General features: G+C 53.4%; 3 protein-coding genes across 7 annotated transcripts in view; 1 reads left to right on the plus strand and 2 right to left on the minus strand.

Moving 5' to 3' along the window:
- The window catches only part of TANC1 (tetratricopeptide repeat, ankyrin repeat and coiled-coil containing 1), a 72,217-nt gene that overhangs the window by 17,203 nt on the left and 37,257 nt on the right, over positions 1 to 17,757 (plus strand). For 2 of the 3 annotated variants that reach the window (XM_082056424.1, XM_082056426.1), the window contains exon 2: positions 11,926 to 12,000. In XM_082056424.1, coding sequence (XP_081912550.1) covers positions 11,940 to 12,000 — 61 coding nt within the window. In that variant the 5' untranslated portion in view covers positions 11,926 to 11,939. Of the gene's footprint in view, positions 1 to 11,224; positions 12,001 to 17,757 lie in introns of those variants that run through there. The other variant, XM_082056425.1, reaches the window with a different exon arrangement.
- On the minus strand, positions 1,727 to 10,146 carry LOC309441616 (uncharacterized protein). 3 transcript variants are annotated; one of them, XM_082056436.1, is made up of 2 exons: positions 8,070 to 10,146; positions 1,727 to 3,095 (listed from the first exon to the last, which is right to left on the minus strand). In XM_082056436.1, the coding sequence occupies exon 2, from the start codon at positions 3,034 to 3,036 to the stop codon at positions 2,074 to 2,076; it is 963 nt and encodes a 320-aa protein (XP_081912562.1). In that variant the 5' UTR covers positions 3,037 to 3,095; positions 8,070 to 10,146; the 3' UTR covers positions 1,727 to 2,073. The 3 variants fall into 3 exon arrangements, with proteins under 3 accessions (XP_081912562.1, XP_081912561.1, XP_081912560.1); XM_082056435.1 differs by having other exon boundaries at positions 3,792 to 10,146; XM_082056434.1 differs by having other exon boundaries at positions 3,218 to 10,146.
- Positions 12,106 to 16,631, minus strand: LOC309441619 (uncharacterized protein). The gene is made up of 2 exons (XM_082056443.1): positions 16,601 to 16,631; positions 12,106 to 16,032 (listed from the first exon to the last, which is right to left on the minus strand). Exon 2 carries the CDS (start codon positions 15,940 to 15,942, stop codon positions 15,361 to 15,363), a length of 582 nt encoding a protein of 193 aa, XP_081912569.1. The 5' UTR covers positions 15,943 to 16,032; positions 16,601 to 16,631; the 3' UTR covers positions 12,106 to 15,360.

The raw sequence follows: 17,757 nt of genomic DNA on the forward strand, positions 1-17,757 counted from the left end.
TTTTCAAGCAGGTGAGGTGCTGTTCAGGATTTGTCTGTGCAGGAGGGCACAGCACGGCAGGGTGGGCGTGCAGCTCGGGGCACGAGCTCCGGGTTACACCGCTGGGGGGTTGTCTGAGCTGCTGGGGGGTCTCTGAGTGACCCACTGCTGGGTAAGGGGTGTGGAACAGGGGTCTGTGAGTGACCCACTGCTGGGTAAGGGCTGTGGAACAGGGGTCTGTGAGTGACCCACTGCTGGGTAAGGGGTGTGGAACGGGGGTCTCTGAGTGACCCACTGCTGGGTAAGGGGTGTGGAACAGGGGTCTGTGAGTGACCCACTGCTGGGTAAGGGCTGTGGAACAGGGGTCTGTGAGTGACCCACTGCTGGGTAAGGGGTGTGGAACAGGGGTCTGTGAGTGACCCACTGCTGGGTAAGGGCTGTGGAACAGGGGTCTGTGAGTGACCCACTGCTGGGTAAGGGGTGTGGAACAGGGGTCTGTGAGTGACCCACTGCTGGTTAAGGGCTGTGGAACAGGGGTCTGTGAGTGACCCACTGCTGGGTAAGGGGTGTGGAACAGGGGTCTCTGAGTGACCCACTGCTGGGTAAGGGCTGTGGAACAGGGGTCTGTGAGTGACCCACTGCTGGGTAAGGGCTGTGGAACAGGGGTCTGTGAGTGACCCACTGCTGGGTAAGGGCTGTGGAACAGGGGTCTGTGAGTGACCCACTGCTGGGTAAGGGCTGTGGAACAGGGGTCTGTGAGTGACCCACTGCTGGGTAAGGGCTGTGGAACAGGGGTCTCTGAGTGACCCACTGCTGGGTAAGGGCTGTGGAACAGGGGTCTGTGAGTGACCCACTGCTGGGTAAGGGGTGTGGAACAGGGGTCTGTGAGTGACCCACTGCTGGGTAAGGGGTGTGGAACGGGGGTCTCTGAGTGGCCCACTGCTGGGTAAGGGGTGTGGAACAGGGGTCTGTGAGTGACCCACTGCTGGGTAAGGGCTGTGGAACAGGGGTCTGTGAGTGACCCACTGCTGGGTAAGGGGTGTGGAACAGGGGTCTGTGAGTGACCCACTGCTGGGTAAGGGGTGTGGAACAGGGGTCTGTGAGTGACCCACTGCTGGGTAAGGGGTGTGGAACAGGGGTCTGTGAGTGACCCACTGCTGGGTAAGGGCTGTGGAACAGGGGTCTCTGAGTGACCCACTGCTGGGTAAGGGCTGTGGAACAGGGGTCTGTGAGTGACCCACTGCTGGGTAAGGGGTGTGGAACAGGGGTCTGTGAGTGACCCACTGCTGGGTAAGGGCTGTGGAACAGGGGTCTGTGAGTGACCCACTGCTGGGTAAGGGGTGTGGAACAGGGGTCTCTGAGTGACCCACTGCTGGGTAAGGGCTGTGGAACAGGGGTCTGTGAGTGACCCACTGCTGGGTAAGGGCTGTGGAACAGGGGTCTGTGAGTGACCCACTGCTGGGTAAGGGCTGTGGAACAGGGGTCTCTGAGTGACCCACTGCTGGGTAAGGGCTGTGGAACAGGGGTCTGTGAGTGACCCACTGCTGGGTAAGGGGTGTGGAACAGGGGTCTGTGAGTGACCCACTGCTGGGTAAGGGGTGTGGAACGGGGGTCTCTGAGTGGCCCACTGCTGGGTAAGGGCTGTGGAACAGGGGTCTGTGAGTGACCCACTGCTGGGTAAGGGCTGTGGAACAGGGGTCTGTGAGTGACCCACTGCTGGGTAAGGGGTGTGGAACAGGGGTCTGTGAGTGACCCACTGCTGGGTAAGGGCTGTGGAACAGGGGTCTGTGAGTGACCCACTGCTGGGTAAGGGCTGTGGAACAGGGGTCTGTGAGTGACCCACTGCTGGGTAAGGGGTGTGGAACAGGGGGTCTCTGAGTGACCCACTGCTGGGTAAGGGGTGTGGAACGGGGGTCTCTGAGTGGCCCACTGCTGGGTAAGGGCTGTGGAACAGGCATTCTGCAAACTCTCTGGAACGTGGGACAGAAGTTGGGGATGGGAACAAACGCCGTGAGCCGTCTCGTTGCTGGTGCCCGTGTCTGTCGGCAGTGGCCGTACACGGAAGGTGTTCTCATGCCAAGCAGGTGCTCAGTTCTAAGGGAGACTCACAGGCAGAGGGAAGATGTGGGGAGATTTTTTGTGTTGTCTTTTTGGAGGGGATTCCCTACATGGTGAAGTACTTAGCTTGTAAAAGATGAGGAGTGAAGTAAACTGGTGTGTATGTCTGCCCTCCCAACTCTTTACATAACCTTGCATTTTTGTTTTATGAACCCGATTTTGGAGTTGCTCATTTATAACAAAGCTGATTGTACACATTCTTAAACCGAGGAACTTTCTGCCCCCTCCCTCCATGCTGTGCGGTGCGGTGATGCGGTGCGGTGACGCGGTGCGATGTGCGTGGCGTGGTGCGATGTGCGTGGCGCGATGGCGCTGTGCGATGATGTGGTGCGATGGTGCGGTGCGATGGTGCGGTGCGATGGTGCGGTGCGATGGTGCGGTGCGATGGCGCTGTGCGATGGCGCTGTGCGGTGCGATGGCGCGGTGCGGTGCGATGGCGCGGTGCGATGGCGCTGTGCGGTGCGAAGGCGCGGTGCGATGTGCGATGACGCGGTGCGATGGCGCTGTGCGATGGCGCTGTGCGGTGCGATGGCGCGGTGCGATGACGCGGCGCGGCGCGATGGCGCGGCGCGATGGCGCGGTGCGATGGCGCGGTGCGATGGCGCTGTGCGGTGCGATGTGCGATGACGCGGTGCGATGACGCGGTGCAATGTGCGATGACGCGGTGCGATGGCGCTGTGCGGTGCGATGTGCGATGACGCGGTGCGATGGCGCTGTGCGGTGCGATGACGCGGTGCAATGTGCGATGACGCAGTGCGGTGCGCTGTGCGGTGCGCTGTGCGGTGCGCTGTGCGGTGCGATGTGCGATGACGCAGTGCGGTGCGCTGTGCGGTGCGCTGTGCGGTGCGCTGTGCGGTGCGATGTGCGGTGCAGAGGGGCAGCACCGCAGGAACGGGCTTCGGTGTGAGCCGGGCTGCGGATCCTGAGCTCCGAGGGCATCAGCAAAGGGTTAGTGAGGGACTTTATTGGCCCTTGGACAACAGGTCCACATCTGGTATCTGTTGTAAAAATGGAAGCAATAGTTAAATGTTTTAGAAGACCTTAAAATCTTAACAAAAAACCCAGAAAACAACAACAAAAATAAAGCCACCAAAAACCACCACAAAAAACCCTCACCGACCAGAAACAGGTGGTTTCAGGGCAGAATTTAAAAATTGGAACCAGGAAAATGTAAAACTGAGTTGTTTATCAAAACAAAACCATTTCAGTGGCTGGAAGTGCTTCTGAAATCTTAGTCGATGAATCATGGTATTTAAACTTGGTGGTGGGGAAGGAGGAAATGCAACGGGCCCAGGAAAGACAAGGCACCAGCATTACTGGAAATATCCTATTAATCTAAATGCTCTCAAAACAAAGCAAGGTCCAATATACCTTGTCTGTTTCAAGGGATGAGGAAATATAAATGCACAGTATTGCTGTTCAGTTTGATCAGTCTTCTTGAAGTGGGAAGGATGGGTATGATACCTTTTATCTGAGCTGGAATGCTTTTGGCTATCCGTCAGCTTTACAGGACGTGTAGGCAAGTTTGGGCTTTTTCTAAATAACACATAGTTTATTTGTAATCAGTATTTCCAAGCAGTAGCATTAGGTTCATTTCCTAACCAGTTCCAATACCCACCTCTGTGGAGTTTGAATGAGGATGGAAAGTAACCAAAGTGTTGGCTTTAGGATTAAGAAATCTGTATTTTTTGTACCTCTCAGCTTGTGAATGAATAGTGGATTTCACTGTGTGCTTTCCTGCTGGGAGCTTTCCTGGTTGGGTCTCTCCTCGAGTGTAATTTGGGTGGCTGAAAGGTGTGTTTCTTTGGAAGCGATTGTCTTTCGTTTTGCATATCGTGTATGGGGAGGCAGAAGGAGGTGGGTTTTGCTTCCAGGTAACAGCAGCTGTTGTATCTACACTGGGTGTGTGAACAAGCGGCCGCCTCGCGTGCCGTCTGTGTCTGTGTTGGAATGGGTCTGGGAGCACCGAATGCACAGCAGGGAAGTTGCCCTCAGTTCTGAAAAGAGGAAACCTGGGATGGAATTGTCCTTGATTCCCCCTGTTTGATCTCTTGTTGCCCCCTACCTGTATCCTAAAATAGGAATGAAATATACTGTGGAACTTCAGTTCTGTGTCAAGCTTCTCTGTTCTCATTAATTGAAAATTTATGCTTGTCATGTTTGCAAAATAAGAAGAAAGTTAAATATAATATGCAGGTTTTCAGGTGTTTTTTATTGCCACTCTTTTCTAGCTATGCATGTAGAGTATCATCTTCAGCTTCTGAAATTCTTTAACAGTTCCAGATCTTACCATTGCATAATGCAGACTTTCTAACATTGTATGTGCTTCTTGTGTGGAAAAGAAAAACAATATTTTTATTTAAAAAGCAGATCGTAATAATACGTTGGGGCTTTTATTTTCTTTGATGTCTTATCTTGGGAGGCGATGTAGGGAGAGGGCGTTTGACTGTATTTAGAAAAAGTGCTTGGACTTGTTTTTCTTTCCTTTTGGAATCTGAGAATGTTCAGGTCTTGTAGCACTGGGAGGCGAGTGCCGCGTGCAGCGAGGCTGGGCCGGGGATGCGCTTCTGGTACCGCGCAGCCGCTGTGGGCCCGCCGGGCGCTGAGCGCGGCCGAGGCTCCGCGGGGCAGCGGCTGTCCTGGCTGCAGCCCCTGGCGCTGGGTGTTCAATGCACAGCCGCTGTGTCCCGCTGTGTCCCGGTGCCAGGCCGAGGCTCCGCGGGGCAGCGGCTGTCCTGGCTGCCGCCCCTGGCGCTGGGTGTTCAATGCACAGCCGCTGTGTCCCGGTGCCAGGCTGAGGCTCCGCGGGGCAGCAGCTGTCCTGGCTGCCGCCCCTGGCGCTGGATGTTCAATGCACAGCCGCTGTGTCCCGCTGTGTCCCGGTGCCAGGCTGAGGCTCTGCGGGGCAGCAGCTGTCCTGGCTGCAGCCCCTGGTGCTGGATGTTTAATGCACAGCCGCTGTGTCCTGGTGCCAGGCCGAGGCTCCGCGGGGCAGCAGCTGTCCTGGCTGCAGCCCCTGGCGCTGGGTGTTTGCTGTCTGTGCCAAGAGTGTGAGCCCAGCGGAGGTTTGATGGAGAAGGGGAATGTCAACATCTTCATCAGTCACAGGGTGATTGAGGTCGGAAGGGACACGGGAGGTCCCTGTGTCCAGCCTCCCTGCTCAGGAAGGTTGTCTGGGGCCGCTTGCCCAGACCGTGTCCAGACGGCTCTTGGAAACTTCCAAGGAGGGAGATCCACAAGCTGCCTGGGCACCTGTGCCGCTGCTGGGTGTCCTCACCGTGCAAAAGCACTGCTGGTCTCAGAGGGAGCCGCTGCCGCTCCAGCCTGCGCTGTCCGGGGAGCAGCTGGCTGCGGTGCGCGGCAGCGCGTGGGCAGCGTGCGGGCGTTACCTGCTCTCAAGTCTTCAAGCAGCTGTGGGTGCAGCACTTCAGGTTTTGCAGTGTACAGGGAAGCCTGTGCTAATGTTAGTGCCGTAATGTCTTGCCAAACTCTGCAGACAAACTGTATTCTATGTAATATTTCAGAAGCCATGAGTTTGCCCACGTTGGATAAGAATTTTTGTATGTACACACACAAATATACCAAATTCTTCGGGTTTATACGTAATGAATTTTTCAGATATTATTGAATATTTTTGGTTTGTTTTTCTCTTGTAAGAGGGTACTCCTGCTGTGTATTCGCATCCACTGTAAGGTTTCAGGTCCCCGCTGCAGACAGGGGTGTGTGGCGGATCAGCTGCAGCGTCTGGTCGCCCGTGAGCTGCGCAGGGAGCCGCTGCTGTCTGGAGAGCAGGGACACGGACCTACGCAAACTGGGGTCCCCGGCCACCGTCGGCAGAGCGAGGAGCCTCTCGTCAGAGGGCCCTGTGCTCCTTTCTCTGGGAGGAGTTCGGCGCTTTCACGCCATTTGTCCTTTGCATTCCTCTTTGCACCCAGCGTTTTTCTGCTTTCTTTTAAACTCACATTTCTTCTGTCTTTGAGCTGCTGTGGAGGATGTCTTGTAGTGCTGCACCTATTCAGGACCCTGTAAATGTTGTGGTTTATTATTACCTTATTGTTCTTAAGAAGGATCCAGTTCTGGTGCAACAGTGCCGTTGCCTTCACTTGCAGTAGGCTGCCCCACCATCAGCTCTGTGAAACCAAACTCTTCCACTATTACCCTGGTGTACTTTGGTTCTGATTGCATTACACCACTAAACTGTGTTGCTTTTGGAAAAAGAAACAAAGGTGCGGTGGTCTGTGTAGAGCAGAGCTGGGCTGGACGCGCTCTGGGAGCCTCGGCAAGGCTTCAGGTGTGCTGCTGCTTCCTTGTTCTGTGATAATACCAGCTGAATTTTAATAAAGTCACTGCTGCTCTTCAAGACTTATGAGGCTTTTAAATGCTGGTAAGTAAAATTTATCACAGAATATACCAACAATATGCAACACTGCATAATTTTAGAGGTAATATTTACGTTCCAAAGCCAGGCAGAAGTTAGGGAATACCAAATTAGGAATGTGTCTGCAGCTCTAATTAGACTTGTCATTCCTCTACATATGCATTATGTTTCAGCCTTAAATTACATGACTGAACACTGTTTTCTTCACCAAATGCTCTACTGAACCTGTGAATGCCTGCTGGTAACGTTAAAAGCTACAGTTCCCTCGAGTACATTTACCTCAATAGCAATGTGCTGAAATGAGCTGAGAAATGTTTTATTTTAAGGAACTGTAAACATATAAACATATAAAAATGGGTTCCAAAGAGCAGAAGACCTTCAAATTGTAATATTAAGGTGAAATGTACGTATCTAGGTTTCTGGAACAAATGACCAGTGTCTGAATACGAAGCACCACGTCTCTGTGAGTTCCAAGCTCACGTGTGGACCAGTGTCCTCCAGTGCGGAGTGGCTGGGAGTGGCGATGAGTCACAACAGTTGTTTTCAGACTTTTGCTTCTCCCTGAGGGTTTTGTACGGCATCCCAGCAGTGCGGTGCAGGACTGCGCCTCCAGAGAGCCCGCGCAGCCTGGGCCTGCAGCGACACCCCTCACTGCAGCACCGCCACGGCCCGGGTGGCCCTGCAGGGCAGGACTGCGCCTCCAGACCCCGTGCAGCCTGGGCCTGCAGCGACACCCCTCACTGCAGCACCGCCACGGCCCGGGTGGCCCTGCGGTGGCCCTGCAGTGTGTGCTGCACGAGTGGGCATTTGCTGCTGCTGCAGCCTACGTGGCATGCACAAGGAGGAAGCTGCTCTGCAAGAATACTTAATGAACCTGGGAAGTGAGTGACTCAGATGTCAGGAAGAAGCGTGTTCAGGGTGTTGTAGCAGTCGTGCCTCGGGACTGCGGCCCGTCCCTCCGGGCCGCGCCGGGCGGCCGCGCGGGTTTGCTCGCAGCGGGTTTGCTCGCAGCGGGTTTGCTCGCAGCCGTCCTCGCCCGCCGGCGCACAGGCCGTGCTGAGCTCATTAGAGGTTCTAGCACCGTTTGTGCACAAATTTGGATTGCACGGTCCAGCCTTTACATTTCTGGTTTCCTAACTTTTTGCTGCTTGTCCTCAACAATTTGGCATCATTTATATTTGTTTAAGCCTTTTTGTTTTATCTGCAAATTTTAATCATTTGGTGTAATAAGTAATATTTTAAAACACTTTTTTCCATACTAGTAAAGACGAATATTTATAGGGATTTTGTAGAGGAAAGTTAGCTGCCTGTAACATTAGGGAATATCTGTAATGACTCAAATAATGCTTTTATACAGAATTTTCAATGTGAAGTTACTCTCACTCGGTGTCTATTTCAAGCTATGGAAGATGTTCTTAGTCTCTTGATTTGTTAATACTATTGGAAGATGAATTGGATTTCCAAAAATACAAAGTGGTCACATGACTCTTCCTAAGAAAAACCCAGACTCTATTTAATCAAAAAATGGTATTATTTCTCATGGCCTACATTTCTGTAGGAGATACCGGTTGTTAAAAAAAGTGAAACCGCTTACATCGTCAGAGTTGGACCCCTGTTTTTCTTCAGTATTTGTCTCTCTTCGCTGCGTTCCACAGCTGCCGGTGAGCAGCCGCGCTCCGGCCGGCGTCGCGCGGGCGCGCTGCGCTGTGCGGCCCACCCTCCCCAGGAGCGCGTCGGTAAACGGACTGTGATACAACTGGAAAAAATAACCTTTACAGTTTACAAACTCCTTTTCATGCCTGAAGAAGGAGCTGGTGAGGTTTATGCCTTGTCTGTGGGTTTTGTGTTGTCCTCGTCCCCGTCGCTGACTCCTGTGTCACAGCGTGGAGCCTGTTCGCTCCGACACGTCTTGCTCCAGCCGCAGCCGCTGGTGTTCTGCTTCCGCAGATGGCTGTTCAGAGAGGAGTATTCCACTCCTGTATGGGCCAGCAGTTCTCCTGTTGTTCATGTCTATACTATAGTACTAGGAAGCTTTTTCTCAGTGTCTAAGCTAAATTTTGGCTGCTGCAAAGCAGGCCCGTGTTCCTTGGTCCATCGAGAGCTGATCTATAGGATAGATTGTTCCCTTCTGTGTAACAGTCTTAAAATACACACCAGGCTAACGTAGTCAGGCCTCTCCTCAAGCCTGCCTTTAAAAATCAGCCCCGTTTCCAGTCTCTCGGGTTGCAGTGTCTGCACTGCCGGCCGCTGGCCGTGTCTTCTCCGTCCCCCCGCCTGCTCCCGCCCTGGATTCTGGTGTCCCCAAAGGCACGAGGGCTCCTCCGGGGGCCTCCTTAGTGCCAGATACATTGGATTGATGACTTTCTTTGTTTTAAAGGCAACGTTGGGCTTCATATGACTTAATGATGTAGTTGGTTGTATCAGCATGTGGGCTGTTTCCAGCTGAGCGTGTCTGAGTCTCTCAGAAAAGTTGTTTTTCCCTTTTTGTAGCAGTGTGCTGAGGACAGGACTCGTCCTTTTTCCTGGTCACTGCTCTTGTGGAAGCTGTTGTCTGAGGGAGGTGCCGCTTTCTCCCTTTGCAAAGCCAGCAGGCGTGAACGCTGCGAGGGGGACGCTTGGGGAACACACGCGATGCAGTGGGGATCCAGGACTTGCCTCTCTCGTCCCGCGGGAATCAGCCCTGGGGGAACATGCAGTGTGTGGTATTTCAAGGGAAGTAACCAGGGCTGCCGCTGAACTCTGGCTCAGGTGTTTCCTTCTGAACTTCTTTTTGTACTTGTCAGAGCCGTTTGTGAATCTCAGAACATTCTTTGCTGGATTGTCTCTACCCAGGTCATCCAGACAAGTGAGGAAGGGGAAGTGTCTCCTCATGTTGCGTTTAGTTTTTCCTTCTCATGTTCATGTGGTTGAATTTTAGGAGATATTTTTTTTATTTTCAAAAGATAGCGTTGTTCATGGGGGTGTTGTTAACCGTGTTCTTTCAGTCCAGCGTTTTATGCATTGCTGGTCAGATGTGCTGAGAACTGGCCCATTCCCTTTGCCTACAGAACACGATTGGTGTTGAGCCACTGATTTCACAAGCACATAGAGCGTATGCTTAAAAAAAACCCAACGCTTTCCTCTTCCCAGTTGCCATTCGGCATTGTATTGCAGTACAGCAATGCTTATTTTCAGAAATCTATTTGTGGTGTGTATTCCATAAATAATCATAATTTGCTTCCTTGTCATTTATTTGATTTTCCACGTAGGTGGCCCAACTTAGGGGGTGTATTTTGTGGGCTTTTTCAGTCTTTTTTCAATGCTGAGCTGGAAAGGGCTGCTTAATGTCCATTCTGTGTGAAACACCTGAAGATACCATGGAACTTGTACTGCAGTTGGCAGAGGGGCAGGGTTTGCAGAGTGTGCTTTTCCTCTGGTGACGCTCGGCAGATTCCTCCCCGAGCTGCGGAGCCCGGAGGGGGTGCAGTGCTGCCGGCTTACCCCGTGCTGCGGGGAGCCCGGGCTGTAACCGTCAGTGCAGCGTGCTGGAGACGTGTGGGGTGCTCGGGCTGTAACCGTCAGTGCAGCGTGCTGGAGACGTGTGGGGTGCTCGGGGTGTAACCGTCAGTGCAGCGTGCTGGAGACGTGTGGGGTGCTCGGGCTGTAACCGTCAGTACAGCGTGCTGGAGACGTGTGGGGTGCTCGGGCTGTAACCGTCAGTGCAGCGTGCTGGAGACGTGTGGGGTGCTCGGCGTGTAACCGTCAGTGCAGCGTGCTGGAGACGTGTGGGGTGCTCGGGGTGTAACCGTCAGTGCAGCGTGCTGGAGACGTGTGGGGTGCTCGGGGTGTAACCGTCAGTGCAGCGTGCTGGAGACGTGTGGGGTGCTCGGCGTGTAACCGTCAGTGCAGCGTGCTGGAGACGTGTGGGGTGCTCGGGCTGTAACCGTCAGTGCAGCGTGCTGGAGACGTGTGGGGTGCTCGGGCTGTAACCGTCAGTACAACACGTTAGGGATGTGTGGGATGCTCAGGTTGTAACTGGTCAGTACAACGTGTTGGGGATGTGTGTTGCAGTGTTTCAGGGCATTATCCGTCTCCGGGTGCAGGTGTTGCAGTGGTTCGGTGCATTGTCCGGCTCTGGGTGCGGGTGTTGTGGTGGTTCGGTGCATTGTCCGGTTCTGGGTGCAGGTGTTGCAGTGGTTCGGTGCATTGTCCGGCTCTGGGTGCGAGTGTTGTGGTGGTTCAGTGCATTGTCTGGCTCCGTGTGTGGGTGTTGTGGTGGTTCGGTGCATTGTCTGGTTCTGGGTGCGGGTGTTGCAGTGGTTCGGTGCATTGTCCAGCTCTGGGTGCGGGTGTTGGGGTGGTTCGGGGCATTGTCCAGCTCTGGGTGCGGGTGTTGCAGTGGTTCGGTGCATTGTCCGGCTCTGGGTGCGGGTGTTGGGGTGGTTCGGGGCATTGTCCGGCTCTGGGTGCGGGTGTTGGGGTGGTTCGGGGCATTGTCCAGCTCTGGGTGCGGGTGTTGCAGTGGTTCGGGGCATTGTCCAGCTCTGGGTGCGGGTGTTGCAGTGGTTCGGGGCATTGTCCAGCTCTGAGTGTTGTGGCGGTTCGGTGGTTCGGGGCATTGTCCGGCTCTGGGTGCGGGTGTTGCAGTGGTTCGGGGCATTGTCCAGCTCTGGGTGCGGGTGTTGCAGTGGTTCGGGGCATTGTCCAGCTCTGGGTGCGGGTGTTGCAGTGGTTCGGGGCATTGTCCAGCTCTGGGTGCGGGTGTTGGGGTGGTTTGGGGCATTGTCCAGCTCTGGGTGCGGGTGTTGCAGTGGTTCGGGGCATTGTCCAGCTCTGGGTGCGGGTGTTGCGGTGGTTCGGGGCATTGTCCAGCTCTGGGTGCGGGTGTTGCAGTGGTTCGGGGCATTGTCCAGCTCTGGGTGCGGGTGTTGCAGTGGTTCGGGGCATTGTCCAGCTCTGGGTGCGGGTGTTGCAGTGGTTCGGGGCATTGTCTGGCTCTGAGTGTTGTGGCGGTTCGGTGGTTCGGGGCATTGTCTGGCTCCGTGTGGGTCAGCGTGTGTCCATGCGCGGGAGCAGCGGCCGTGCTGGCTCCGTGTCCCTTGTCACCGCGGGGCCGATGGACTGCAGGCAGCAGTTGGACCTTTACTGGGTTTGATTTTCACCAGAGTGTCTCAGTGACTTACTCGGGTTTAGCCTTATAACCTTAATTATATGTGGAATGTGGAGAATGCTGCATTATTTTTCTATATAAGAAGACAGTGAACTCTAATTGCTTAGTTCAAGTATTAAAACATTCCTTGTGCATCAGGACTTTGCTTAACCGAGCTATGTTGTAAAAAATGAACGTCACTACCCAAAGGTTTCTTCTGATTACCTCACTGTTTTATTTGTGTTGATCTTGTCTTTATCTTGTTCAGTTTGGTGAGAATGGACATTATTAATGCTATTTTTGTTTCTCTGTTATCCTTTAGGAGCGACACTTAAAATGTTAAAGGCAGTTCTGAAAAAGAGCCGAGAGGGTGGAAAAGGGAACAAGAAGGACTCAGGTAAGACTACTAATGAAATGTTTTATAACGTGGGTGGGTTGTGTGTTATAAATGGGGCAGTTAAGTACATTCTGTTGCAGCAGCGATAAAAATTATTCAACATAAACGTAGTGAGAAGTTTTTAAGTTGGTTATCGAACTTCTGTCAGAGATTCCTGTGGCGAGGCTTTTGTTGGGACATTTTTCTTTAAAATACTAGATAGAAGTTGGTTTGAGCCCAAATGGAAAATCAGGCTGTTTGGAGTGGAGCGTTGACCAGGCTTTGATTAAAATCTGACGCTTGAAAAGCCTTTTCCTATAGGTCAGAAGACATGGTTTTTTATTTTAGGATCTCATTACATCAGCTACTCATTCTTAACTGGTTAAAAATGCTTCGGAGGTAGATTTGTGTTAGTATTTCCTGTTGGGTTTCTATGCTGCCAGCTGCTTTGCAGTGTATAATTATGTTTGTGTCTTTAAGTGCCCCAAAGCCAATGACTTGCTGCATCCTGGGAATCTGCCTTTTGTTTTTTACTTACTAAGTGAAAGACCATTCAGTATAAAATACTTGTGTCTCAACTGAAAGAGAAAATGAAGTCCTGTGTATGCAGCTTGCAGAACACGCTGGCTTGTTGGGATGGAGTTTGGTGGAGCGGGTGCTGGTTGGGGTGCAGTTTGGCGCCGGAGCGGTTGCTGGTCGGGATGCAGTTTGGCACCGGAGCGGCCGCTGGTTGGGGTGCAGTTTGGTGCCGGAGCGGCCGCTGGTCGGGGTGCAGTTTGACGCCGGAGCGGGTGCTGGTCGGGGTGCAGTTTGGCGCTGGAGCGGTGTAGCTGGTCGGGGTGCAGTTTGGTGCCGGAGCGGGCGCTGGTCGGGGTGCAGTTTGACGCCGGAGCGGGTGCTGGTCGGGGTGCAGTTTGGCGCTGGAGCGGTGTAGCTGGTCGGGGTGCAGTTTGGTGCCGGAGCGGGCGCTGGTCGGGGTGCAGTTTGACGCCGGAGCGGGTGCTGGTCGGGGTGCAGTTTGGCGCCGGAGCAGGCGCTGGTCGGGGTGCAGTTTGGCGCCGGAGCGGTTGCTGGTCGGGGTGCAGTTTGGCGCCGGAGCGGTTGCTGGTCGGGGTGCAGTTTGGCGCCGGAGCGGTGTAGCTGGTCGGGGTGCAGTTTGGCGCCGGAGCGGGCGCTGGTCGGGGTGCAGTTTGGCGCCGGAGCGGGCGCTGGTCGGGGTGCAGTTTGGCGCCGGAGCGGGCGCTGGTCGGGGTGCAGTTTGGCGCTGGGGCACACTGGTGCTCCTGAGCCGGCGCCGGCCGGGCTCAGCCGTCGCGGCATCGTTGTGCTGCCCCAGCCCCAACCTCAGTGTCACCTTTCTTGTGTTGTGTGTCATTAAACGTTTCTGTCCGAGGAATGTGCTTGTAAGCAAGCTGAGAGCATCGAGAGCTTCAGGTACCTGTCTGGCAAAGTCACTGGCTAGAAATCATTAAACAAAGTGATCTTGCCTTTTAAAATTAAATATGCAAATTTAGTTGGCTTTTTCTGGCCAAAATCTCAATGACCTAATGATATAATTTGAAGTGTGAAGGGGCTTTCTGGTGCATGAAGCGCACACCCACTAGCTGGATCACTGGACTTCTACCGGAGGACTCCAGCATCGACTTTTTGTTGTTACTCTAAAAATATCTCGCAACAGCAGCAGCATTGTTTCATGCTTAAAATATGGAGCTGGTTTTGATTATTCTGTGTTGCTTTGCCCAGTTTCTGCGGCTGTTGACAGTTACTTAAGAGTTTAAACTCCTCTTTTTGCTGAGCAGCAAGTATTTAATGTGGTGAGTGTCTTTTCCCAGGAGCTAATTCCAGTGAGACATCCCGTGTACACATAAAAAGAAAAAAGATCCTGCCCTTGAAACACATAACTAGAAGTTACTTCAGTGCTCCTAATAAACCTCTATTTATCACTGTTTTCTTTAAAAAGTGGTTGTTTTCTTAAGTAAACACTGCAAGAGAACTTTAGTATTTTGTGTACTGAAAAAGCATCCAGAGCTCAGAACTAAATGCCAGAAAGTGAGAAAGCAATGTCAAGTACAAGGTAGCTGGCAGAGATTGTCCGTCTGGACCCTTCATCCCGATTTTCCGTGCTTGTTCCTCGCTCGGTGCCTCCGTGCTCCCTCGCTCAGGCTCTCAGGAGCTTTCTCCCCGGGCCAGGCGACTTTCTCCCGTTTTGTGGCCTCTGCAGAGTCTCGAGGAGCGAGGGGGTTGAAGGCTGGTGCTCCCGGTGCGCCCGCTGGCGGCGGAGCGCCCGTCCTCCCGCCGCGCTGCCGCAGGGCTGCGGGTTCCCCTGACGGGCGGGGTCGCCGCTCTGTCCCGTCACGCGCGGGGCCGTGTGCGGGGACACGCACGCTCGGCGTTCCCGCTCGGAAGCACACACGGCTTTCGAAGGACAGTCGTCAGCTGAAACAAAGGACCTTGTGCGCAGTCTCTAGCTGTGCTGCCGAGTCCCGCCTGGCGATTCTGGGGAAAAGCAGGACGGGAATGGAATGTAGAAGAAAACTGGGTTTTAAAGTATCACCCCCCTGGTTTTGGTAATCCTGAAAGAGTTTCTTGTTACTTAGATACAGTGATGCCTCCTTCTGGGCATCGCAGTCCAGCTGCACGGCTTTCCTCCTGCCACACAACTCACTGCCTTTTGCCCATTCACAAGTTCCTTCTGAACTCGTTTGTAATATCTCATCCCTTCTTACCATTTGTTAAGATGAAACACATTCAGCAATAGCATCCTGCAGTGGTAACACCACTTCTTTGGGTTTTGGTTTTTGTTTTTTTTTCCTTAAATCATCTTATGCAGAAGCACGGAATTTAAGATTTCTTCTGCTATAGCGCAGTTCTACATCAGTTCTATTTTTCAAGTGGTTTGAGGATCTCAGCAGTGCGCATTAAGAGCCCGGGAATGCTGTTCCGCGGTTGCGGTCTGCGTTGTCGCGGTCTGCGTTGGGGCCGTGGCGCGGTCGCGGTCTGCGTTGTCGCGGTCTGCGTTGGGGCCGTGGCGTGGTCACGGTCTGCGTTGTTGCCGTGGCGCGGTTGCGGTCTGCGTCGGGGCCATTGCGCAGTCACGGTCTGCGTTGTCGCGGTCTGCGTCGTGCCGTGGCGCGGTCACGGTCTGCGTTGTCGCGGTCTGCGTTGTCGCGGTCTGCGTTGTCGCGGTCTGCGTCGTGCCGTTCCGCGGTCGCGGTCTGTGTTGTCGCGGTCTGCGTCGGGGCCGTTCCGCGGTCGCGGTCTGTGTTGTCGCGGTCTGCGTCGTGCCGTTCCGCGGTCGCGGTCTGCGTTGTCGCGGTGTGCGTCGTGCCGTGGCGCGGTCGCGGTCTGCGTTGTCGCGGTCTGCGTTGTGCCGTTCCGTGGTCACGGTCTGCGTTGTCGCGGTGTGCGTCGTGCCGTGGCGCGGTCGCGGTCTGCGTTGTCGCGGTCTGCGTTGTGCCGTTCCGTGGTCACGGTCTGCGTTGTCGCGGTCTGCGTCGGGGCCGTTCCGCGGTTGCGGTCTGCGTTGTCGCGGTCTGCGTCGTGCTGTGGCGCAGTCGCGGTCTGCGTTGTCGCGGTCTGCGTCGGGGCCGTTCCGCGGTCGCGGTCTGCGTTGTCGCGGTCTGCGTCGTGCCGTGGCGCGGTCGCGGTCTGCGTTGTCGCGGTCTGCGTTGTCGCGGTCTGCGTCGTGCCGTGGCGCGGTCGCGGTCTGCGTTGTCGCGGTCTGCGTTGTCGCGGTCTGCGTCGTGCCGTGGCGCGGTCGCGGTCTGTGTTGTCGCGGTCTGCGTCGGGGCCGTTCCGCGGTCGCAGTCTGCGTTGTCGCGGTCTGCGTCGTGCCGTTCCGCGGTCACGGTCTGCGTTGTCGCGGTCTGCGTCGGGGCTGTTCAGCTTTCGCTGAAGGAACAGGGCTGCAACCTCCAAAGCAGTCTGAATTCCAACATCTGCACCAAACTCCACTTGGTGCATTTCGGTAGTTAGTATTCTTCTGGGTTTTAAGCGACTTGTATTGAGTGAAGTGTTAGATGTGGTTTATTATGTTTAATACTGAAATATACACTGCAAAGGTTTTCATTTTAGTTATCCTCACTAAACAGAAGGATTAGTTTAATCTTAACATTCAAGTTCTCTTTTAGGATATTTGGCTCCACAAAATCATTACTTTAGGCAGCCATCCTTGTATCTTTTTGTATTTAAAGGGAACAAAAAAAGTAGTTTGTTAATCAGATGATGCCTTTCAGTTTCATCCCTAGGTCCAACTAAACTGGGATTTGATTTCGTTCTCAAAGCTTTTTGTGTGTGGTTTTTAGAGCTATTAAGTTGCTTCCATGGTTACTTTGACCGCTGAGTAAGAACTCTGGTGCTGACTGATGCTTGTGAAACTTTGCTGCCCAGAGGGTGCTTGGCACTGGAAAACGCACAGCGCGGAGGTTTTAAAACTAAGAAGGTGATTTCACAGGACCTTTCCTTGTGTTTTAGTTTGACTGTATTAAAAAAGCTTGTGAGATGTCAGCTTCCTCCTATTCCAAAACTAATGTTTGTCTGTTTTACATTGGGATAGGGACCAAGAAATGTCATGCACGTTTAAATAATTGTTCTGGTAGCTACAATATTTGAAAGTACTAACCTTTAGGTTAGAAACAGTTTTGGTTTAGTGTGTGCATCAGTGTGTGCATCCGATTGCACGTGGGCGTGTAAGCAGTCGTGCTCTGGCTGTTGCCCAGGCGCTCTCCCAGGGCTGCGTCCCTGCCGCAGGTTGTGTGGACGCACCACGTACTGCTCTGTGCATCCCACGAGCTGCCGACTTCGGGTCTGTCTGGTCATGTGTGTAGATCCAAATGTCTTATGGGAATTTTGCTGTAGGGTGGATGAAATGTGTACATTTGGTCAACAGCCCAGTTAATACAAAATAGCAAATGCAGGATTCGGTTAAATTAAATATACAGGCTGGGTTCAGAGACCCAAAGCGTGCTACGGGCATGTGAAATGGAGCTTACCATCCCACACTGTGCCCGTGGCTGGGACAGCGTCGGGAGGGCTGCGGGTGTGTTCTGGTGGGCCCCCCTGTTCCTGGGGTGTTGTTGAGGTGTCACCTTTAGCAAACAGTCTTCGAGCGAGGTCCCGGAGGAGGAACGGTGCGGCTTCTGCTTTCTTGGAATGACCGTGTCTGTGAGCTGGCCTGCTGTTCCATTGTGTCCTAACCATTTTTCCTTTCTAAGATGCTTTTTCCTGCTTCAGTAGAATACGTGGCTGTTTAACGTGTTCCGACGTCACCGAGGACCTGGTGTCCTGTAGGTGATGCCAGCACGGCTGGGCCTCCTCAGGGTGTGATGTGTTTGCTCTAAAGAGCTCGTGTGTCTGAACACCATGCGTACGTGAGTAACAATAGGCAAAAGCTTGTTGTAAGATGAGCAAAACAGGCGATTGAAAAGAAATCGGAGCACTAGTGTAAGAGAAATTGCTAAGATACAGTGTCATGTATGTATAGACTCTAAAATACCTTTCAAGTTACTCTCATGATGAAATCATGTGAATTTACCGATTAGAGTCGTGCCAGTGGTGTGTTCAGCCCCGTCCAGCTCTGTTCCCCGGTAGAACATTGCATGTATAAAATATAAGAATAAATTAAAATTAAGTCAGTATTCAGAAGTCTGCTAAGAAGACCATGAATTAGATGGTGATTGCTCGTGTCGCAGTGTCATCTGACGAGGACACCCTGGCAGCTGTTTCTGCCGTCTTCGAGTCTTTACTGGGAGCAATGCATTTTTTGGTTGTTTTGAAAAG

The sequence above is a fragment of the Streptopelia decaocto genome, assembly GCF_964273445.1.
Source record: "Streptopelia decaocto genome assembly, chromosome: 6".
In the NCBI taxonomy this organism is placed as follows: Eukaryota; Metazoa; Chordata; class Aves; order Columbiformes; family Columbidae; genus Streptopelia; species Streptopelia decaocto.